This window comes from Girardinichthys multiradiatus, chromosome 18, assembly GCF_021462225.1.
Source record: "Girardinichthys multiradiatus isolate DD_20200921_A chromosome 18, DD_fGirMul_XY1, whole genome shotgun sequence".
Classification (NCBI taxonomy): Eukaryota; Metazoa; Chordata; class Actinopteri; order Cyprinodontiformes; family Goodeidae; genus Girardinichthys; species Girardinichthys multiradiatus.
This window is the reverse complement of record NC_061810.1, coordinates 42021769-42045835: the sequence shown is the minus strand read 5'-3', so window position 1 is coordinate 42045835 and position 24067 is coordinate 42021769. Positions and strand designations below refer to the sequence as shown.

The following is a 24067-nucleotide window of genomic DNA, read 5'->3' as shown; positions in this document are numbered from 1 at the left end:
TCTCTTTGATAGACTGATTACAGAGGGAATAAAATGTTCAACATCAACACAAGCTTGTTGTATGCCAAATTAGAAGGTTTAAAATATGTGACCTAATTATCAATATTTGTGGTGTCAAAGTAACACAAGAAAAACATCTAACTTTATAAATTATTGGAAATAAAAACACGGTTCCTCTCCACCAGTGACTGGTGGATATAGACACCCACCTCCTTTCAACCCTGCATGGATAAGTGGGTATAGACAAAGGATGGATGGAAAAACAATGTTAATTTTTAGTGCTTTTTATTTAAAGTTTCTTAAAAAGGAATAAGCACCAACAGTACATTCAGTTTTGTTTTCAAAATGAACATATAGCAAAAAACAAATGATAATCAGTTAGTAAACATGCTGTAGATAATGACTGAGCTTCACTGAGTTTCAGCTCCGTCTGCTTATTCATTTACATACTGCAGGACGAAAATGATATAATGAAACAAATTCAGAAACACCATCATTTCCTCATCCAATGCATGTGCATGAGAACAGAAATCACATTTATATGAGATGCTACCAAAATAAAAATAATACTACTTGAAGCAAACAGTTGGAGTTCTGATGACACAAACGAGCATAAATCCAAGGTATAAAAGTAGATTTTATTTTAATTTTGAATGACCGATTTAGGGTTGTAGCATGTTTAAAGCCCTGATATGGTTTTTAAAATATGTATTTAGCTTTATTCATAATGTTTAAATACATTCTATAAATATAAACATTCTGTTGTCAGACAAATCCAAATAGTGCAGAAATAAAAGTAGCATAATTTAATATGGAAAATATATTTCTATTAAAAAACAGGCTGACAGAAGTTTAGCTTATGAGAACATCGTGCATTTCTCTCAGAGAGGCTACTGCCGTTAGGTTAGCTTTTTCGCATCTAAACTGTTAGATGCTTGGATCGAGCATCACTTGTGCTACTGTAACTCTTGTCAGACTTTGGTAATTAATGTTACTTTCAAACTTGGTGCAAAGTAACAGAGTAAAGATGCACTATAAGGGGAATAATTTAAGTAAAATTACTTTCTATTGGCAGCGTCACACAATGTGAAACTGAGTCAATATGAGTAAAAAAACATCAGTACATAAAATGTCCAAGTTGGACAGATTCACATATTGAGTCATATATAAGATAAAGTGAATACGTCTAAGTTATATTGACAAATGTTATTTACCAATTCTAAGTAAATGAATTGAGGAACTTCTCATAGTATTGGTAAAATGATTAGGACCAGACCAGCCAGTGGTGACCTAATAAGAACATTTGGACAAAATGAAATGCAGCAACTGCAAGACAGACTCATGGTTGAAATCAGTGAAGACATCAACATAATTGAAGAAGTAAGTTTTTCCAGTGGTGAGTCCGAGGAATTTGCACTGATCAGTCGTTTCCAGGATGAAAACATTTGGTTCCACTGTGGCATGATTTCCTTTGATTTTCAGCACATTGCTAAACACAGTGCTGCCACGAGACACACTTTCCACAATCCCAATGAAGACTAAATAAAGACAACAAAACACAAAGAAGTTACAAGCATTTACTCATCAGCCACACTGTAAAGTACAGGTGCATGTTAACACAAACAGACAATCAGCTAATCACATTGCAGTAACTCAATGTATTTAGGCATTAGACGTGGTGACAATGACTTGGTGAAGCTACTTTGAATGTGGCACAATTGCTGGTGCCAGACAGCTGTGTGAAAAAATGCCTTGTTGATTTCAGAGGTCAGAGGTGAGTGTGCCGACTGGCTCGAGATGACAGAAAGAAAGCAGTAGCTCAAAAAACTGTTACAACCAAGATATGCATGATACTGTTTTTAAGTGCACAACAAGTCAAACCAGACTGAAAAAGGTTGTGTACTCAGATGAGTCTAAATTTCAACTGTAAAATGAAAGCCTGGATCCAATGCTCCGTTCTACTGCGGTACAAATTAACCGCAGTAGAACCCCCCCCCTCTATTTAGTTGTAAAGGCATTGGAGGCTAATGTTGCTAATAATTTCACAGGTAAATGGTGGAGAAAGATTGAAGAAGACAATTACAGTAAGAAAAAGAAGGATCCTGTAGCAACGTAGTTAATCATAAAAGAAAGGATTTTTACCAGAAATGTTTACCAGAAATTACTAGAAAGTCAGAAGTTAAATAGCGCTGGTGCTAAATACATTTGCATGGACAAGATCATTGTTTACACTGTAAAAAATTTGTTTTGCATGCACCAGATCCATTTTTGTTTTGAAACACTATTTTAGAAAATAATGGACATTTATTGGTCCTTTAGTAGTACATTTATTTGCAAATTGACAGGCAAATGTCAGTCAGTTTGTACCAGCATCTCTGAGGAACGTTTCCAACATCTAGTTGAATCAATGCAATTAAGAATTAGGGCAGTTCTGAATGCAAAGAGGATCCAACCTGGTATTTGCAAGATGTACTTTATAAAGTGGTTTCACATAATGTTTATTTTTTATACAAGAAATAGAAAAAAATTATCAATGTCTTACTTTCATTGCAAAGTTGTGTTTTGTTGAGATTGCTCACCAACTGAAGTTTGGATTCTGCAAAAAAAAAAAAAAAACAAGCATAAATCAAGAATTATGAATATTTAATCACCAAATGCAGAGACTAGTCAAGCTAAGATGAGTCAAAATTAATTCTGTGTTTCACGGGCTCTGTGTTTGTGAGGCTGCTCTAAGCAGAAAAAATTACCTTTCATGCTATGGCTTGTAGGGTAAATTGTTTTGTGTACTGGACTCAGTTTGCCTGCACAGCATGACCACAGAGCAGGGTTGTAGTAGTGGTGGCCACAGCACTGAAATCCTTTCCTGGCTGGGTACAACAAGGATTTGTCCTCACTTGTACAGCAAACATCCTGGTTCTGAAGATGATTTATTAGGTTTTCAGTGGAGAAAAATCATATACTTTGTCCTTTATTCTAATCAAATAAATGAACTCTACCGTTACGTTCAGCAGCACAGACCCACAGCACTGCATGCCATCCACTTCCTCACTTGTCAAGTTATAAAGAGTTCCTTCGCAGCACTTCTGTAACGGGTCAAGAATGCTGTAGGCCTGAACTCCGCAGCAGCGAATGTGTATTGCTCGATTGTAGCTATTTTTTTTAAAACAGAAAAAACAAGAACACTAAATAAGAAAAGTGAGATAAAATACAAACCACCATGACTGCAGAAAAATTATCAGGTTGAATCCTCATCAGCCCTAATCTCACTTTCATTAAGATCTAGGAAATGCGTTTCAGAAAAAAAACACTATCAAACAAATTGAACCAAAGAAGGCCACTGGACTTATCTGCTGTAAATGTACACCAGTCTGGCATAACATTATGACCACTGACAGATAAAGTGAATAACAGTGATTTTCTTTTTATCTTTGCCCCAAGTAGAAGGTGGGATGATTTAGGCAGCAAATGAACATTTTGTCCTTGTTATGTGTTACAAGCAGGAATAGGGACATGCAGAATAATTTGAGTGGTTCCGAAATGATTGAAATGCAATGGCTAGATGAGTGTGGTCAGTTCCAACAGATGAACTGCTGTAGCTACATCTGATTGTAAAGGTATCAGAATACACATTTCATCACTGCTTTTGACTATTTAGACGAGGTCACGCCCATGCTGACCTATGTCCATTGTTAAAAGAAACAACAATGAGCATATAAGCATCACAAGCAGACTGACCAATCATGTTTTCTTTTACAAGACATGAATGACTGAGTGTGTCTCTTACCTGGGGGCCATATGGCACAAGGATGCACACCTGTGAAGAAGCCAAGCCACCAGGGGCAATGTAATGGTTTGCGCAATGTTTTGTTGGGAAAAGGTCTGTCTGAATCTTTGTTGAATAGACAGAAAGAAGAGGATAAACATGTCTATTCATGTCTAAATGTGATTCAAATGTATTTGGGATGGATCCAATCAGCTCAACAAGCCTGACTTTTAATGTTTTTTTCTAGCATAAATAAATACAAGCAAGGACTGGCCAAACTTAAATAGCAATACAAATGATGTCAGTTGATGTGCTGTGTTTAAAAGATTTGGTCATGCCATCCATGTGGAGATCAGTTTGACCTGTACCACCAGCCTTACCATTGTTTTAGATCATGACCACCCCTTAATGGAAACAATATTCCCAATGGGCACTTCCAGAAGAATAATGCATCCAACCACAAAGCAAAAATTATTCAGGAATGGTTTGAGTTGAACATCAATGCGCTGGAGGAGGGAACTTGGCCTCCAGATTCTCCATATCCCCATCCAATTGAACACCGGTGGGGTGTGCTGGAGAAAAAAAATCAGACCCATGTATGTTCATTCCACCTTGCAGTCTAGAGCTATTAACAGGATCTTCTGCTAACATCTTGGTGCCAAATATCACAACACACCTTCAGGGGTTTAGTGAAATCCATGCCTTAATGGGACAGGGCTGTTTTGTCAGCAAAAGGGAAACCAACCAACGATGACCAAATTTCCGGATTCTTAGACTGGCTCTAGGGACATGGAATGTCACCTCGCTGGGGGGGAAGGAGCCTGAGCTTGGTCGAGGTCGAGGGATATTGACCAGAAATAGGCCGGCTCACCTCCACGCACAGCGTGGGCTCTGGAAGCCATCTCGAAAGTGGCTGGACTTTCTTCTACTCTGGAGTGGCCCACGGGAAGAGGTGGCGGGCTGTGGTGGGTTTGCTTGTCACCCCCCAGCTTAGCTGTCTCGTGGTGGGGTTTACCCCGGTGGATGAGAGCGTCGCAACCCTGCGCCTTCAGGTTTGGGACAGGTGCCTGACTATCGTTTCAGCCTACAGGCCGAGCGGTAGTGCGGAGTACCCAACCTTCTTGGCAATGGGGGTGCTGCATAGTGCCCCTCCCAGGGACTCATTATTCTGCTGGGGGACTTTAATACCCACGTGGGAAACGACAGTGACACCTGGAGAGGCGTGATCGGGAGAAATGGCCTCCCTGATCTGAATCCGAGTGCTGTTTCATTATAGGACTTCTGTGCTAGTCACGGAATGTCCATAATGAACATCATGTTCAAGCACAAGGGTGTTCATCAGTGCACTTAGCACCAGGACACCCCAGGCAGGAGGGTGATGATCAACTTTGTTGTCGTGTTCGGCCACATGTTTTGGACACTTGGGTGAAGAGAGGGGCTGAACTGTCCACTGATCACCATCTGGTGGTGAGTTGGATCCGCTGGAAGAGGAGAAAGCTGGACAAGCCTGGCAGGCCCAATCGCATAGTGAGGGTCAGCTGGGCACGTCTGGCAGAGCCCTCGGCCAAGGATGTATTCAATTCCCACCTCTGGGAGAGCTTTGACCAGATTCCGGGGGATGTCGGAGACATAGAGTTCAAGTGGACCATGTTCTCTGCATCTATTGTCGATGCTGCTGCCTGTAGCTCTGACTGTAAGATCTGCGGTGCGTCCAAATCAGCTCGTCCAAGTCCGAGGCCATGGTTCTCGACTGGAAAAGGGTGGCTTGTCCACTTCAGGTTAGAGGGGAGTTCCGGCCTCAATTGAAGGAGTTCTAGTATCTTGGGGTCTTGTTCATGAGTGAGGGGAGAATGGAGAGGGAGATCGACAGACGGACAGGTGCGGCTGCCGCAGTAATGGGGACACTGTGCTGGTCTGTTGTGGTGAAGAGAGAGTTGAGCCAAAAAGCGAAGCTCTTGATTTACCGGTTGGTCTACGTTCCTACCCTCACCTATGGCCATGAACTTTGGGTCATGACTGAAAGAACGAGATCCCGGATGCAAGCAGCTGAAATGAGCTTCCTCGGTAGGGTGGCCGGGCACTCCCTCAGAGATAGGGTGAGGAGCTCGGCCATCCGGGAGGGGCTCGGAGTAGAGCCGCTGCTCCTCCATATCAAGAGGAGCCAGTTGAGGTGGCTCGGGCATCTATACTGGATGCCTCCTGGATGCCTTCCTCGGGAAGTATTCCAAGCACGTCCCACCGGGAGGAGGCCCAGGGGACGGCCAAGGATATGCTGGAGGGACTATGTCTCTCGGATGGCCTGGGAACGCCTTGGGCTCCCCCCAGAGGAGTTGGAGGAGGTGTCTGGGGAGAGGGACATCTGGATGTCTCCACTGAGTCTCCTGTCCCAGTGACCCGGTCCCGGATGAAGCGGAAGACAACAACTACGAGTACGAGTATGTTGGGATCCACAGCCATGGATTTCAACATTAAAACTACAATACAAACTTTTCTCGAACTTTCAAAATAAATTGCTTTTAACCAACTTCCAGCACAACTTCAGAAGGGCAAGGGGGCTAGCAGCGGACTTCCCATGATGCTACTGCCTGTATAAAACCTCCACCTTTCCAATGGTCCTTTCTCTACCACCCGGACTCCGTGCGAGGCTGGCCGGGGAGACAGCGCGCTAATGTCTCTTTGCTGGCAAACAGACATAACTCTTCAACTGGATCCGAGAGTCGATGGTGGAGGACTTGAAGCAGGCTGGCACATGACATGTCTCCAGTGAGGTGTTAAAAATGTCTGTGAAGACTGGAGACAGCTGATCAGCGCAGTGCTTCAGGCTGGCTGGTGAGACAGAATCCGGTCCAGCAGCTTTCCGGGGGTTCTGTCTCCTGAAGAGTTTGTTGACGTCCCTCTCCTGGATGGAAAGAGCCGTCCTCGGCGTGGGTAGGGGGCTGGTGGGGGGGAACTTCAGGGTGGGGGTTGGAGGTGCCAAGGCCCCTCTTGAGGTTGGAGAGATGGGGGTGGTGGATTGTGGCTGCAGCTGTTGGGGGGCGTCGTGGGAGATGGTTGCAGGACTGTCCCTTTGTCTTTCAAAGCGGCAGTAGAACTCGTTCAGGTCGTTGGCGAGGCGTCGGTCGTTGATGGAGTGGGGGGCTTTCGGCTTGTAGTTGGTGATTTGCTTGAGCCCTTTCCAGACAGACGCAGAGTCGTTGGCTGAGAATTGGTTTTGGAGCTTCTCAGAGTACAGTCGTTTGGCCTCTTTCACTGCCTTGCCAAACTTGTACTTAGCCTCTCTGTATATGTCTTTGTCCCCACTCCTGAAGGCCTCTTCCTTATCCAGTCTTAACCTTCTGAGTTTAGCTGTGAACCAGGGTTTGTCATTGTTGTAACTCACCCTGGTGCATGATGGTACACAGCTGTCCTCACAGAAGCTGATGTAGGAAGTCACAGCCTCTGTGTACTCGTCCAGACTGTTGGTAGTAGTCCTGAACACATCCCAGTCTGTACAGCCTAAACACGCCTGGAGATTCTCCACAGCCTCACTGCTCCACTTCCTTGTCGTCCTCACAACAGGTTTGCAGAGCTTTAGTTTCTGCCTGTATGCAGGAATCAGGTGGACCATGACGTGGTCGGATTGGCCCAGTGCAGCACGTGGGACGGCGTGATAAGCGTCTCTGATGGTGGTGTAACAGTGATCCAGAATGTTGTCCTCTCTGGTCGGACATTTTATAAACTGTCTGTATTTGGGGAGTTCGTGGGTCAGATTACCTTTGTTAAAGTCACCAACGACGATAACTAAGGAGTCCGGGTTGGTCCGCTCCACACTCAGTATCTGGTCGGCGAGCATGCGCTGTGCGACCTGCACGTTAGCTTGCGGCGGGATGTAAACACCGACCAGGATGAACGAAGCGAACTCACGGGGGGAATAGAAAGGCTTACAGTTTATGATGAAGGCTTCCAGGTCTGGAGAACAGTGCTGCTGAATCACTGTCACGTCGTTGCACCAACCACTGTTGAGGTAAAAACAGATTCCTCCACCTTTCGCTTTGCCGGAGAGTTCCGTGTCTCTGTCCACTCTGTAGAGCTGGAATCCTGCCAGCTGCAGCGCAGAGTCTGGTATTAATCCACACAGCCACGTCTCCGTGAAGCACAAAACTGCCGATGAATAAAAGTCCCTGTTTTTCCCCAACAACAGTTGTAGTTCGTCAATTTTGTTGGGAAGTGAGCGCACGTTAGAGAGAAATATTCCAGGTAACGGTGTTCGTAGTCCACGCTGGCGAAGACGTACCAGCACCCCAGCCCGTTTCCCTCTCTTACGGCGTTTCACCGCGTGAACAAAGGTGAGCGCACCTTTGACCAGAATGTCCAAAAATTCCAGAGCAGTAGGCAGAAAAGTGGGAAATAACTCCTCTGGTGTCGTAGCCCTGATGTTCATGAGTTCTTCTCTGGTGAGAGAGCTCCGGGTACCATCACAGAAGACCGTTTTAAAGCAAAAAACAAAACAAAACAATGCGCACCAACACGCCGAGGCGACCATCTGCGGCGCCATCTTGTTGACATGATGGTACAAGCCTGGCTTAACTTTTCTCTCTGAGGCCTATACAATCAAGCTGTGTTATAGAGAGCTCCCGGCAGAGACGCTGTCTCTACGACTCCGAGTGGAGCAGTTTCCCGAAGGAGGACAACGCACGCATCACCATGGTCACCAGTAAGTTGCCGTTTAGTCAATGGACAGAGCGAGCCCCGCCATCAAACAGCTAACCCTTTTGTTCACAAAGCTTTCTTCAAACTTTGTCATCGCCCGGACAACTCCTCCTCAGCACGGTTCACATACGAGGTTAGGGTTTGGGCAGAGATATTTAGGATAAAATGATTTGAACGTTTTCATTTTCTGAAGTTTGGTTTTGTTTGTGTGAAACTCTGGTGCTAAGCTATCAGCTGCTTTTGTTAGCTTTCACTGCTAACAGGTAAGGACACGTGCTTTCATACTTAGGCCCATTTCTCCAGAAAGATTTGGTTCTTTTCCAAAATACCTCCTTAAATATTTGACCATTTTCTTAATAATATTTATTTAAATATTTTAATAAATAAAGGCAGCTAATGACACACCATTGAGAATTAGTCATCCAGAAGGTTGGTTTTATTCAGCAGATAATTGTTTAACATTATTTTATTAAAATTATATTTTATCTGATCTTGCATTGTGAGTGGTTGTCTAAACGTTTGCTGATTATTGCCTAAGTTGGTTCCAAGACTAACTTAACTTCATTTCCAGATTCTTCAAGATAATCCTTGGTTCTCAAACATAAACATTGCATGATAATGTTGCATCACTCTTTTTGTCATGATTTTCAATCATCTTTAATCGACTTGTTTATATTGTACATAGCCCATTAGTCTTCCCTATTATTTCATTCTGCTTGGTAGTGTTGAGAATTAAAATAATTTACTTTCATACTATTAGTTCAGTTCGCATGTGTGAACCATAAAACTGAGATTTAACATGTGAGCCTTAGGGAGAGAAGTCACAGGGTCACAGCAGGCTTCAGGCTGGAGCAAGGGTCAACCTCAGGTCAGGATGTTCGCCAGCAGCTGTAAGCAGTAAATGCTGGCTGTACGGGTAGTAAAGCAATAAATGTCAGCTGTTGGGCATGGTATAGATAATAAAGTACTCACATTGTGGTTGGCTAATTTACAGCGGGGGGGAGGGTCAGTCAGTAAGCTTTGAAGCAAAAGGTATAAGAGGTTTTAACATGTATTGTAAGACAGAGCACTCGTGATACGGCCTCGCTTTGCTGATCTGAGTCTGAGTAGTTAGTTGGATTGTTTTAGCATAGTAAAGAGTTTGTTGATTGAAATATGTCTGACTTTGAGTTGACTTATTTTTGTTAATAAATTCTTGTATTTTAAGAAATTGAGTGAATTCATTCCATATGTGTGCAGAGTTTATGCTGTTCAATAATGTCAGAGCTCGTCTCACACCTTTCTATTTTGTCCTAATACCATCGCCTTACTGGGCTGGTATTCACAGGACAACCCTTAACAGACCGTAATATTATTTTATAAAATATTAAAATATTACTATTAAATATTAAATAATATTTTCAGATTCATAGTCACAACAAGTACGAACTTAATTTTACTTTGAACTAAACAGAAAAAATTTTATATGTTGTGATTGAACATAAATGCAATATTTTGTGTTTATTTAAAATGAATGTTGCATATATAATCATTTACCTTAAGAAGTCTTCTTAGACATGCTGTGGTTACTGTGTAATGGGGTCACGGAATATAAGAGAGTGGGATGGGACTTACTCAAAGGCAAGCTGTAAAGTCTTCTTTTTCAGTGCCTGTTTTTTTTTTTTTTAACAGTTTAACTCAATTAATTCGTCTCTGGGAGATTTTTCTTGCACATAGACAACCCTACAAGATGTTATGGGCATGTTTGCTGCACTCATTAGGGACCTAATGAATTTCTTCTTGTCATTGTATACTTTAAGATCACATACAACTTGTCTGGCTCATTGTGTGTGTTCGTGCCTAGGTGCCAAACATGTGAAAGTCAAATTACTTAGCTGCACTAACACAAGACACATGCAGACATACATATCTGAACATGGAAAGAATTCCAAGCATCAATGCAGCTGTACGCTCAGAGAAAAAGAGAGTTACTGGCACAATAGGTGGTTGTGATTAGAACCAGCCTAGGAAATATAAAGAGAGTTGGGGCCAGAGGAGAAGACCGAATGTCTATTTTCTCTCAGACATTGCAAGAAATTGGCTGCAAAAGGAATTTTCCTCACCACCCCTAAGAAGCAAACATTAACTTGATCGTACACACCCAGAATCCTTTTCTGTAGGACACATGTGCACAAAAAACAACCTCTGCAACTTCATCCATTTCAGCATCACATAGAGCTGGTTGATTATTCACCTGTGTCCTTTGCAGCAGATAGTTTTGTTGGGGTGGTAGAGATCCTCCCCACAGCAGTGTCCTCCGGGAGAGTTATGGCGTTTAGAAACACAGACAGTCTCTTTCAAAGGTTTGTAAGGTACTCCGCTCTCCGAACACTCCTCTTCATCTTCTCTGTCTTTGAACAAGACGTTTTTACAGCATAGGACTCCCCTTTGTGCTAAACCATACGGTGTGTCTCCACAGCACTAAAAGTCAAAGGGAAAAACTGTGAGAAAACATTTACAGTAAGGCTTTTACATAAAAAGGGATTGATTAACTGTAAACATAATAAGTGAATGGTCATGAAAAAGACATGAATTTAAAAAAATCAAAAGGTTAAATGTCTGGGAAATATTTCTGGCGGTGTAGTAGGTTTGGAGGCAGGACCGGGATGCAGAACATGGAGAGGAGGCTGCATGGTGAGTAGATGAAATTCAATAATGAAACTGAAGGTGGACTTACAGAAGGCAGGCAGGCAGAGTACAGGCAGGTTATCAAAAAGCACAAGTTCAGGAGGCAAAACAGAAAACAAACCACAAGGAGAAACTTGGGAAGATAGCAAGGGTTGATAATGTAAGGAACCAGCGGGAACAATGAAAACTAAAGAGCTTATAAGTTGAGGGAAGTGGAGTATGGACCAATGAGACTGGGAGGCAGGTAATCACAGGAAACATGAAACAGGTGTGGACCAGGCTGCAGGGAACTGAGGGAATATGTTACTATGGAAAGGGGAACTAGAGAATGCAGAGACAGGAGAGGAAAACTAAATTAAACTAAAGACAACTCTAGGGAAAGGAAACTAAATCTGGAAGGAACACTAACTAGACAAAGGAGGGACAAGAGGAACTGTACTAAAGAGGAGGCTGGGAAAGAACAACTAATCTTAAGGGAAACAAGCAACTGGGTAAATAATAACAAAAGGGGTCTAAGGCCAGAGGGGAAAAAGGAACAAATAAACTAGAAAACCCAGAGAAGCAAGGACAACTGTACTAATAATAACCAGAGAAAAAAACTAAAAAACTACCAACTTCTACATATGAACCAAAACCTTTAATGTCTTACCAGAACATTTGATAGCATCCTTGTACAAACCCAGGTAGCCTCGACAAAGCTGCAAGTATGACTTTACCCTTCGAAAGGAAAACACCTTGTCTAACTTTCAATAAGGAGGGGCTACGAACTGCCAACTGCAGAAAAACCGCAAAGTTTTTATCTGTTTTTCAGCTGGCCCAGCAGCATTGCTCTGTACTCCTTTCTGAATTATTTGTTCACATAAATATGTGCAAAATGTCAAATATATATAGATAACTCACAGGCCTTTAACTTAAACTAACCAAAAGGTGTCTGGTTGTGCTGTTAAACCCTCACAGGCAGCTCACCGAAATAATTATAAATAATTTCTGAAACAACCAAAAACAGTGACATAAGAACATTACTCGATCCATCCATGGTTTCCGTGTTATCAAACGGCCTTCACAGCAGATGTTCTTCGTTGGGTCGTACAGAGTAGGTGAAGCATCTAGACATAAACAGAGGGGTTGGAGGGTGGATAAAGGATATAAAAGTTACAATTCTGATAGCAACCTGTGAAAATAATGTAGATAAAGTTTTGTGGGCTTGGAGATGTACCAACAGCTGCAGCTTGAATTGTTTTTTTCTACAAACAATAACTTCTCTAGTTCACTTGAAGGTTAGGTAGAGGCTGTACTCTTCAATGAATCATTTGTAATGTCTGGGTGCTGAGTCTCAATATTGCCCATCCTTTTCAAAAAGATGTATGCAAAGGCTTTTCTCATACTCTTTATAGTCTGGCTTGTCTCCAATGCTGATGCTGCAGATTAGCCTCTATATTAACACACCCTCCATTTCTGCTACCTGTATGACCCCCACTCATTTCCAATGGTTATGGTCAATCTGACAGAGAGAAGTATCCCAATCCTTGTGGTTTTTAGTATAACAATGACCATCAGTGGGCTCTAGATGGACAAACTTTACTTTTAAGGCTAGGCTTAAAACTTTCCTTTTTGATAAAGCTTATAGTTAGAGTGGCTTAGGTTATCCTGAGCTATCTCTGTAGTTATGCTGCCATAGGCTTAGGCTGCTGGAGGACATAATGACCACTTTCACCCTCTTCGCTACATTCTCACACTACTCTCTAATTCTGCATTATTTGCTGTTATTTCAGCTTTTAACTATGTTCTGTCTCTTTTCTCTTCCTAGAAGCTACACCTGGCCTGACTCTGTGTCTACCTGTGACACCTTTCTGGAAAGGGGCATCATCCAAGTTTCTGCTGGCAACAACTTAATGCTCACCTTCTACCGATGATCCACATGGCCCTGTCTTTTAGTGTTTAACCCTTTCTCTCTCCTAGACATGGAAATTGACTGAGCTTCTACTGTGACTAACTCTATGTGCTCTCTTTCAGACTCTAACCTTGAAAACTGGCTCAGAGTTTATCTGTTCTTTCTTTCTAGATGAAACGACTAAAGGAGCTACATCCATTAACATTTACTTTTCCTTCCCATAGAAAGTACTCCTGGATCAGTGCTTCTTTGTTCTTTTTGTGTCTCTGCTCTGTTCTCTCAAACCCCCAGTCGGTCGTGGCAGATGGCCGCTCACACTGAGCCTGTTTCTGCTGGAGGTTTCTTCCTGTTAAAAGGGAGTTTTTCCTCTCCACTGTCGCTACATGCATGCTCAGTATGAGGGATTGCTGCAAAGTCAACGCCAGTGACTGTCCACTGTCTCTACATGCTCATCCAGGAGGAGGGAATGCTGCAAGTCACTGACTGGATGCAATCTGCTGGGTTTCCTTAGACAGAAAAACTTTTTATCCAATTTGAATAAATAACTGAATCTGACTGCACTGTTCAATGGTTAGGATTAATTGGAATGTATGAACCTGACTGTTGTGAAGTGCCTTGAGACGACATGTGTTGTGAATTGGCGCTATATAAATAAACTGAATAGAATTGAATTATTATATTCTAGGCTTTGATTGTCATTTCTTGTCTGGAAACCCCTTTAAAAGACAAATGGGCCAGGATGTATTTAACAGTTCTGTAGCATCTATTCATATTGCTTTCTCCTCTGAATATTATCTCCTTAATGGGAGAAACATTTGTTATCATGTAAAAATCTTTTCTTTCAGCTTTACTGATGGAGGGCATACTGCTATAAACCATGCCTACTCTTCTTTGGCCTTGGTCATCTTATTGGCAATCCATACATGTACAGCTCCCTCCAAATATACAGGCATCATAATTTAACATGGTACAAAATCCTTAAAATAAATCAATATTTTAGTGCAGCAGCATAATCTAACACTAAAAGAAAGCTGCTGTTTTTCATACACCTTTCACTATCCTGCTCACTGTTTATGACTCCATGTCCAGTCTTGTTTGTGACTTTTTGAGTAGTTTTACATTTTTCAATTATTGCAGTGAATTAAGGTTAGCACAGGGCTTTATAAAGGCATCAGAAGAAAGTTAATTTGGGGCCGCCTTCCCAACTATATTGCGTTCACAAACTTTAATGTTCACAACCGTTTAACTCTTCACAAGCAACCACAACGAAAAAAGGCTATTTCTTGGTGATTTTGTTGCAAACAGTTACAGTGTGCCTGAAATGTGCCCTCAAGCTCAGGCAGAAAAAGTACTGAAAACCACAGCTGCAGAAACAGAGGAGATCACTTCTGTGGGAACAAAAATAGGCCATAATGATCAGATGGGCCTTAATAATTCACAAAGTTTGCCCAAACCTCAGGCTGGCTCCGCATTGACTGCAGATATGGGACAGTTTAGGTGAGTCACAATTTCTTGTGGCAGCATCCTGATTTAGAAGGATCTACACCCATCAGCCTTAACTGAACAATGGTGTCACGTTTTTCATAGTTTGAAAAGTGGTTATGAGTTATGGGCCTCATGTCATATTTATACCCCAGGAAAAAACGGAAAGTAATGGACTACTGATTAACCGTTTTTTGTCAGTATGAATTAAAAACGTAACTTCTAATAAATAAAAAGGCTTCAGAAAGATGTATCCTATTGAAGGTATTGGGGCTGGGGGGGTAATATTTGTGGCCCTGGTAATTTAGGATGGATGGATGGATGGATGGATGGATGGATGGTTTTAGCACTGGTTGTCAAACTTTAAGAGTATTTATAGTTTTGAATCTTCAAATCAACATTTTGGAACAGTGCTTTACAAATAAACTTGCCTTTTCTTGTTAATGTGCAGGAGAAATGTTTATCATGATCTGACCCATTCTAGCAGAGGATGCATCATAGTCTCATCAGATACAAACAACAGATACAAACAACACGGTTGCCTGGTGAAAAAAACAAATGTGCTGACAATGTTACCTGAGGGGTACGACACCTTTGGGTGTCCATGTTTTCTCTGACAGCAGTGTCGCTTCATGGGATTATAAGACGTTGACCCACAAAAATGTAACTTAAGTTTAGAGCTATGGACAAAGATTAACAGCATTAAAAAAACTATCCACACATCAACCATTAGAATTATTCTAGAGCAGAATAACATTACTTTTCAATAATTTTGTTTTAACAAAATGCTGCAGTTATGTGCAATAGTTAAGTTGTGTTAAACATTAAATATTCCATAGCAACTAAATAGTTATAGGTTTCCTAAAGATAAATGTTCATTCATATTTGTCACGCTGAACATGGGTTAGCAAAACAAAAGTAAACATTAAATACCGAAGATCTGCTGGAGCAGGACTGTCGGTGTTTGGGGGATTCTTTTCTGTAAGATAAACATCACGTAAATAAATATACAAGCATGGCGCAGTTCAAACAGCATAAAGACTTGTTAATTGTGCTTTGATAACAATATGATTCATAAGATTCAAAAGTTTTTTAAGCCGGTCAACTACAAAATATGAAGAGAACAAAAACTGGCCAGCATGATAATAGGGCCTCTTATTCTGGATCAAACAAATCAATACCTGCAGAAAATGTTCAGTTAAAACTAATTATGTCTCTCTTCAAAAAGTATTTACCTTCTTTGACGTTTTCCATTTTTTTATTGTTTAATTTTTAAAGCAATTAAGTTCTTGTAAAATAATGTCCTAAACACAATAATCTGAGTCTTTGAATTTAGTACCTGTACATTGGTTTGAACCATTTTTAGCCATCATTTTCAGCCACAGGCTTCCACAATGGAAGCACAAACATTGTTTTATTTTACTGAGAATTTCTCAGTATTCAGCCAGCCTGAGCTAATACTTAATACTTAGTTTAGTATTAAATACTAAATGCTCCCGAATAACGTTTTGCTCCAGGGACAGCAGCAGGTTTACAGAACAGGTTTTCTGCCAGTATTGTAGCTGTATTCATCTTCCCATTAACTCTATCCACAGCTTGATGCAGCCACCACTATGTTTGTACTGTGGGGATAGTGGGTTCAGGTTGTGCAAGGTCTGTTCTGACAAGAGTGCCCTTTTCCACTACATTGCTCATGGCAATCTTTAAATGCGACATCACATCACTTTACTTTAACACAGCCTTCTTAATTCTTTGCAAGTCTTTCACAAAGGCTAGACTTGTATAGCTCATTACTAATAGTTTTCCTGTCAGCGTGTTATCCAACCGGTACAGTGGATCTCTGCAGCTCCTTAGGAGGAACAATTGGCCTCTTGCCTGCTTGATTGCCTGACCTATCAGTTTAGAGACGGTCTTGTCTTGGTAGCGGTGCAGTTGACCTCAGTCTTTCAACTGTTGAATGATGGATTGAGCAGAGCTCTGTGTGAAAGTTTGGGACAATGTTTTAAAACATAACCCTGCTTTAAACTTCTCCGCAACTTCATCCCTGACCAGTCTGCTGTGCTCCGTGGTCTTCATGATGCTGATTGTTCATTAATGTTTTCTGACAACCCTCTTAGGCGTTAACAGAACAACTGGATTTCTAAAGAGCGTAAGATACACACAGGTGTACACTATTTACTAATTTGGTGACCTCGGAAAACATTTGGTGCCGCTTGATTTTATTTAGGGGTATCAGTTGAGGGAGGTGAATCCATGTGCACTTCACACTTTTCAGATGTTTATCTTTATAAAAGGTTTAAAAATGGAAGTTTGGAAAAAGACAAGCTAAACGTTTTCCTGGGATACGTCCTTACCACAGCATTTTGAGTTTATGGGATGAACGTGTACTTTTTCATTGGTACAGCAACACTCAGTCTCGATGTTGTACTGGTCCTCTATACAGCACCGATGGTCCGAAGATTTTTTGGTCAGGATCTTCCTGTTTGAACCACAACACAGCTGTTCTTCCTTATCAAAGGCCTCTGTAGAAAGAAATCATTTTGGGTCAGAAAATCTGGTCAATTGAATGCAACAAATATTTCCTAGAAACAGGAGATACTGTAGTCAGCTGGCCCAAACAGGGGTCAGAACCACAATCAATGGCAACAGGATTTAATATAAAATCTTGTGAAAATAATACACAAATTAAATTACAAATATTCTATGATTACTTATATCTTATCAGTCTTCATAGTATTAACAACCAATAAAAAGAAATGGATGAAACTTGGGTTACGCAATAGGATATGAATTTAATATAATTTGTTTGTGGGTAGAAAATGGACTTAGGTAAGGACAAAATGGCAATGTGTGGGTTTGAAATGGGGCAAATCCAACCTGTTTTTTGATTGTTCGGATCTCTTTCATATCCTTTTTTTCACACCTATCACTGCTAATCCGTTCCCAATACGTTGTGTGAAAAGCTTGAAAAGAAACCATCATGGCTAGGTCCTCTTAAATGAAAACATCTTTATCAAAGTGCTTATTGGTTTAATAGTGTTGGCTCAACTTTACTTTTTTGAACTACCTGACCTGTTTGCCTTAAACTAGTGGTGAGCTTTTAACCCTCTTGTCATAATGTAATAATGTCATCATATAAAAAGGGCTTTTATACCTATAGAAAATATCTATATGACTTATTTATCTGTCTCAAGGCTTTGTGCCGTACTGCCAATTATAGAGATGATGTCCCTCATTGTTGTTTGCTCTGTTGCTCTTCAAATATTTGTGTTATTTTCAAAGGCTGAGATAAAGAACAGGGCTCTTTTGGATGTCAAACAATAAAAAAAGCCTGGAACAAGTTCAACCCATTTTGTCTCCATCACTGGTGTGTAGCCAAGGCCCATGGAAAAAAATTTGCAGATTTACATTTGAGTTTTTAGTATTAAATTTGATACATTCATGAAAAAGTCAAATTAGACTAGTCTGGCTATTAAACTGCTGTTTTACTTAATAGAGATGCCTTTAATTATAGGTGTGATACAACTTTGATGCTTTTGGTACAGCTAAATAAAAAAAAATCATCTTTAATAAAGATCCCCAGATAAAATTGTTGTGTCAAGACCATTGACATTGACATGTGTTTGAATGGTTAGCACTTGCTGTCCTTCAGAAAATATTGATAAAAGTTTAAGGCCGGGTCATCAAAGGTCAACCAGCCCTCTTCACATCACCAGACTCAAAAATGGTGTCAGTGGTTAGTGCTGTAAAATGATTTATTTATACCACCTAGTTTTAAAGATTTCACAAGGCCCTGTAAAGGTCACAAACCAAACCAGCACTAAACCTAGCACAAACATATGACATCATCATTGTAAGATGTGAAGAATGTATACCTACCTTTACCACAACACTCAGCCATGGGTGAAGGCTTAGGTTGTACAATAAAGTTACAACAGATTTCATTGAGTGGGAGGTAAGCTTGCAGTCCACAGCATTTGGACACCTTTTCACTCAGACCTTCTGTAAAAATAGCAAAAAAACAAAATTTCAACTAGCATACATCATAATATAACAGGAGAAAGTGTTTTGTATTGTAGTAAATATGGAATGTTCTTGGACAGAAACCCCACCCCAGAGTTATGGAAGAACCCAAAGTTCAGGAAGGGTTTAAGTAAATAAGTACACACATCAGTGCAGGGTAAACCTTTATGCAATTTTGCTTTTAACAAGACACATCATGTGGTGAGTTGTGGTTTGTTTGATGTGATGAAATAGCTCAGTTCAGAATGATGTCATCTGTGCTGTAGGCTAGGAAATAACTGACTGTGTCATTCTTGTGAGAAACAGAAAGAGCACCTGTTTTTACACTTCAGCCCCTGCTCTGCATGGATGGCTGAAGCCAGAAAATGTGCTGAGCATTCAAAAAATTGTAGCAACTAATAATTTTATAAAAACAGTTAAAATCCAGTAACACACCATTAAAATATCGAATTTGTAAACACTATGAACTCTTGTCAAAATTTGGCATAAGTATGCTGCTTATTAAGGTACGCTGCAGGATACATGGGTTTCTTTTACAGAGGTAGAAGCCATGTTTTTACACTTACTTCCAGTTTTAGAAAACATCAACCAGTTTAAATCGTTGCAAGTCAGCACGATAAGCTGTTTATGTTCTAAAAAGTGAAAAGCATGGTGTGTATTTGTATTCAGTCTGCATGCAGCTATAATTACAGCTGTAATTCTACACAACAAGTTTTCTTTTGTGATTGCCCCCTGTTTATTTTCTTCCATCATCTCTTCCGATGACCAGCTTCGATATTCCTGTTGAAGAAAAATCTCCCCACAGCATAATGCTGCCACCACAAGAAAACTGCAAACTTTTTAGGACACTGAGTAAATAATTACATGTTTGGATTATATCAGAGGCTAGTAGCTGTTTATAGTTTAAAATTAAAACACTTTTTTTTTTTGAGGACAACAAGTTGGAAAATTTAACTGGACTGACAAAATGTTATTACCTGTTATATTTTCTCTGTGACCTTTGCAACAAGTGTCTTTTTCTGGATTGTAAAGCTTCCCATTGCAACAGTGCATGTCTAAATTCTCAGGCTTGTCTCCGTTGCAAGTTGTTCTGCAAAACACAGATTATAGTCATGGGCTTTCTTGTTCATAAAGTTTCTTTAAAAGTTTCTATCTTCTCCGTGATGGTTGCTGTGTCCCAGAGATGGGTTACAGAACCTGTATACAGAATAGAAATATGTGAATCAGCCAAGAATAAAAGCAAAAGACCTTGTGAAAATGCTGACTCAAGATGGTACCAGAGTGTCATCGTCCACTCTGAGTCAGCAATGTACTGATATGGGCAGAAATACCAGTACATTAGAAAGGATGAAGTCATTACTTAAAAAATCACATAAAAAGTGAGGTTACAGCACTCGCGAATGCTCTCTGGAACAAGGACAGTACCTTCTGGAGGCAAGTCCTGTGGTCTGATGAAATTGAACTGTTATCCAAACTATTCCTAAATATTAAGCACAGGGGTGGGGGGATCATGCTGTGTTGAGGGAACTGATGCACTTCACAAAAAAGATGGCATCATGACGAGATATTACTATTTAGGTCTTCACATGGATAATGACCCTAAGCATACAATAAATAAACAATACAATAAACTCATTGTTTTGGAGTGGCCATTACAAAGCCCTTAATTTGTGGGCAGAGCTGAAAAAGGATGTGTAAGCTAGGTGGTCCATAAACATCAGTTACATCAGTTCTGAGGACGTGTTCTGGGATGGGTGGGGGGAGCTCATTGAAACAGACTGCTGATGTCAAAGCAGAAACTAAGATGCAAGAACAAGCATGTAGCCTATCTTCTTTCAGCAAGAGGTGCCAAAACTCTCTGTCATAAGTGATCACATCTGCTTTCTGTAACAAGAAACAAAAAAAGTGTTTAAATTTACCAGACACTCTTTACAAATGCACCCAGACATATAAGGTGCCAACATTAACAGTTTTTCAGTTGAATGAGCAGACACACACACACACACACACACACACACACTGCTGAATCAAATCCCTGAGCTGTGTTGTCAGCAGAAGGTTTGTCTACTGGCATGCCTTTTTTTTTTTTTGTTATGCTGAAAAGCATAAAACAAGATGAGAAAATAACTGTACTGAAGGTTGTTAAAAACTTGACTTTGCATGTATTTTTAATAACTGCATTTATCCAAATATAATAACATACTGTAACTTCTTTTAAATGTATATATGTTTGGACAGGAACAAGACATGTCACACTTAAGTGTTTCAGATCATCAAACAAATGTAAATATAAGTGAAAGACAACACGAATAAACACAAAATGCAGTTTTTAAATAAAGGTTTTTATTATTAGGGGGTAAAAAAAATTCAAACCTACGTGGCCCTGTGTAAAAAAAGTGATTGCCCCCTAAACTTAATAACTGGTTGGGCCGCTCTTAGCAGCAACAACTGCAATCAAGCATTTGCGATAACTGACAATGAGTTTTTTACAGCGCTGTGGAGGAATTCTGGCCCGCTCATGCAGAATCACAGCCATATTGGAGGGTTTTTGAGCATGAATAGCCTTTATAAGTCGTGTCACAACATCTCAATAGAATTCAGGTCAGCACTCTGACTAGGCCACCCCAAGTCTACATTTTGTTTGTCTGTTCTTTTTCTGAAATGCGGTGTTACTTTTGCACTAGATGTAATAGAACACACACCTTCCAAAAAGTTCCACTTTTGTCTCGTCAGTCCACAGAGTATTTTCCCAAAAGTCTTGGGGATCATCAAGATGTCTTCTGGAGAAATTGAGACTTTATGGCTTTCTAGCCTTTCCTAGACTGATAGATCTCAGTTACTTTCTTTCTCATTTATTCATGAATTTCTTTGGTTCTCGATATGATGTCTGGCTTTTGAGGACCCTTTAGTCTACTTCACTTTGTAAGGCAGGTCACATTTAAGAGATTTCTTGATTGGGAACAGATGTGGCAAGAAAAAGTCCACTCAGGTGTGATAAACCACAGTTATGTTTTAACAGGGGTGCAATCACTTTTCACACGGTCATGTACGTTTGTGTTTGGGATTGTTATTACCTTAATAATAAGAACCTTCTTTTAAAAACTGCTTTTTGTGTATACTTATGTTGTCTTTAACTATTTTTTTTTTTTTTTTGGCCTAAAACACTTAAGTGTGAAAAAATAAATAAGAAATCAGGAAGGGGGCAAACACTTTTCACACCACTGGGTGACCACGCTGGTCATTTCAACATGCCTGATTGCTGTGTAATGCAACCCTTTGAGCTTGTAAGATAAAAAAATACATATTTTTTCATACCTGATTCGAGCTGAAAGGCACTTATATCAAAGTACAGAAACCTTTCACCCGAGGACAAGACGTCACTCACAAACGTCACCCACCTGTTACTGCTGGCATTGTCGTTGGCTTCTGAGACGGACCCTACCAACGAACAAAAGACAAGGTTCAACTAGTTGAGCTGAATAGGATACGTCTTTCAAATGACTTTGAACGCCACACGGTGCGTCCAGTTGCTTAGAAATCAGAATTGAATATAAAAAACAAAAGCAACAACTGTATCTATAAGGAACTTGGTTTAAAAGCAACAGCGTGATGCGCTTTCAGTGGCGCCGCGCCCCTGACATCCATTCATTTGTGCTGCATGCTCCGCGCAATAATGATTTTGCGCTGCGCAACACAGAGCGCACGTAGAGTTGTGCGCTCGGCGGGACGCGCCAGGAGCTGCGGACAACGGTGAACCATAGAGCCCGACGTAAGCCCAAAACGGCTCAGACGGCACTGCACTCTATGCATTCAAAGTAGGGCACAGCGCAAAATGCACATAAATAATGATCATTAAGAGCAAGGCCGTGGAACTATAAGGTATGATTATGCATTTGTTTCAATCAATCCTGCTAGTGAGATAGAGAACAAAGCCCCAAGGAAAATAAACGGGCGAGGAGACGCCCACTCAACACACAACAATTATCTATTCAATTTCTCCCGGCCAAACAGCGAGCAGCCAGTAACCGTTTTTGAAACAACTTCCTGCGTATGGTTTCTATCGTCTCATCACATTTTTTTTTTTTCCATTCTAGTTTCTCTACCTTTCTGTCTCATCCGACAGGTTTACTCCTGTTGCTGGTTTGCGTCATTATAAAGCATGGCACAGCAACAAGGGGGACTTTCTCTATTCCGCTGGTGTCTGCTGTGGATGAATGGTAACAGAGCAAGGTGCTGGGGCCGTTGGATATGTACAGTTCCCCGCTGACTGAAGTGGCAAGCTCACCATATTTCGCTCTTGGGGTCTGGAGACCAACCCCCACCGCCGGCTGCATAGCATTACTGTAAATAATCCATTCACCTCAGGACGCCTTCTTACTGTCAAGACACTTGTTAGTTCACGCTCCACCAATCCATCATTTTTTAAATAAGACATAGTATGTAAGATAATAATGAACATCCGCACCCAGGTGCGCAAAGACTGAACGCCCACTCAGGAAAACGCGATTACACCTGAACCTCCTCAATGAACGCCTGTTATACAGACCCCCCTTATCCTCCATCCTTTTTGGCACGCTTCCAATGCGAGACAGCTGCGGTTGCAAAGATACATTCTGCTAGTAAATACGCGCCCTGACAACCACGAGTTTATTTTTACATTTAACTCCACTAAGTCCAAAACTAACCACTAAGTCCAAACTCGACAGAAATCCGCAGATCCATGGCAGACTCCAAGAGCAAGATAAATAGGTTGGGTCACATCCACATCCTATCCAGGTTGAAGAATGTGAATTTATAAAAAAAAATAGACTCGGTCCAGATTAGTCACTGCCTTCCCACATCCAGGCAAAAGCAGCCTCAAGATGATGCTGCTGACTGGGGAAGCTGGTCGGTACAAAGCATGCACAGTGTCTGTCAGCAAGATACCGGCAAATAAACGCTTATTTTATCTTCTTTTTCTCCTGCTGTCTTTAAAAATCTCTCTCTAAAAGTGTAAAACAACACGGATGAGTTTTAACTTCAAACTGAGAAAAGAAAATTAACTCAAATACCAGACAAGACACGGATTAATATAACAAAAGTAAAAGCAAGGAAATCTACATAGAGATTAATAAAGCATACTGCAATAAAAAAAAAAAAAAACTAACATATACAGGTACTTACTGTAAAAAATCACGAAGATGAAGATATGGATCAAGTAAGCTGAAGCAAAAGAGAGTTCTTATTATTCATCTTTGTGTCATTAGTGAAGAATTGCTTTCCAAAGATGCACCAATCTTACCCAGTCTATGAGTCTGCATGTTTGCACGGATGTCTGACAGTTTGAGCCTCAGACTGAACCATTGGAGGCTTAAATGTGTTATTATAATTAGTCCCACCTACCACGTCATATCACCTAAAAATATGGCATTTAAAAACAAGGAGTGCGCTTTCCTATGATCCAGGACACGTGCCTAAAAAGTATGGCTTCACAATAAAATCGCCTAAGGCGTATCTGGTTTTAGGATCCACAAAACAATAACGAATAGGCTTTTTGAGTCATAAAATGGTTT

General features: G+C 40.8%; 1 protein-coding gene across 2 annotated transcripts; it reads right to left on the bottom strand.

Annotated features, from left to right (window-relative positions):
- Positions 1 to 268: 268 nt before the first annotated feature.
- Positions 269 to 23851, bottom strand: LOC124883682 (galaxin-like). 2 transcript variants are annotated; one of them, XM_047390900.1, is made up of 14 exons: positions 23797 to 23849; positions 23679 to 23717; positions 21914 to 21953; positions 19493 to 19605; positions 18372 to 18494; positions 16847 to 17014; positions 15426 to 15471; positions 15069 to 15172; positions 12143 to 12225; positions 10686 to 10912; positions 2997 to 3150; positions 2748 to 2916; positions 2543 to 2596; positions 269 to 1538 (listed from the first exon to the last, which is right to left on the bottom strand). In XM_047390900.1, the coding sequence occupies exons 1-14, from the start codon at positions 23813 to 23815 to the stop codon at positions 1291 to 1293; spliced, it is 1587 nt and encodes a 528-aa protein (XP_047246856.1). In that variant the 5' UTR covers positions 23816 to 23849; the 3' UTR covers positions 269 to 1290. The 2 variants fall into 2 exon arrangements, with proteins under 2 accessions (XP_047246856.1, XP_047246857.1); XM_047390901.1 differs by lacking the exons at positions 269 to 1538; positions 2543 to 2596; positions 2748 to 2916; positions 2997 to 3150 and adding an exon at positions 3159 to 3889 and having other exon boundaries at positions 23797 to 23851.
- Positions 23852 to 24067: the final 216 nt, after the last annotated feature.

What these genes read in the sequence shown, in the direction of transcription:
- LOC124883682 (XM_047390900.1), bottom strand. An exon ending in TCACAGAGAAAATATAACAG is followed by an intron (nt 18,495 to 19,492) that starts GTAATAACATTT and finishes CTATTTTTACAG; the next exon opens with AAGGTCTGAGTGAAAAGGTG. An exon ending in TACAAGCCATAGCATGAAAG is followed by an intron (nt 2,597 to 2,747) that starts GTAATTTTTTCT and finishes TTTTTTTTGCAG; the next exon opens with AATCCAAACTTCAGTTGGTG.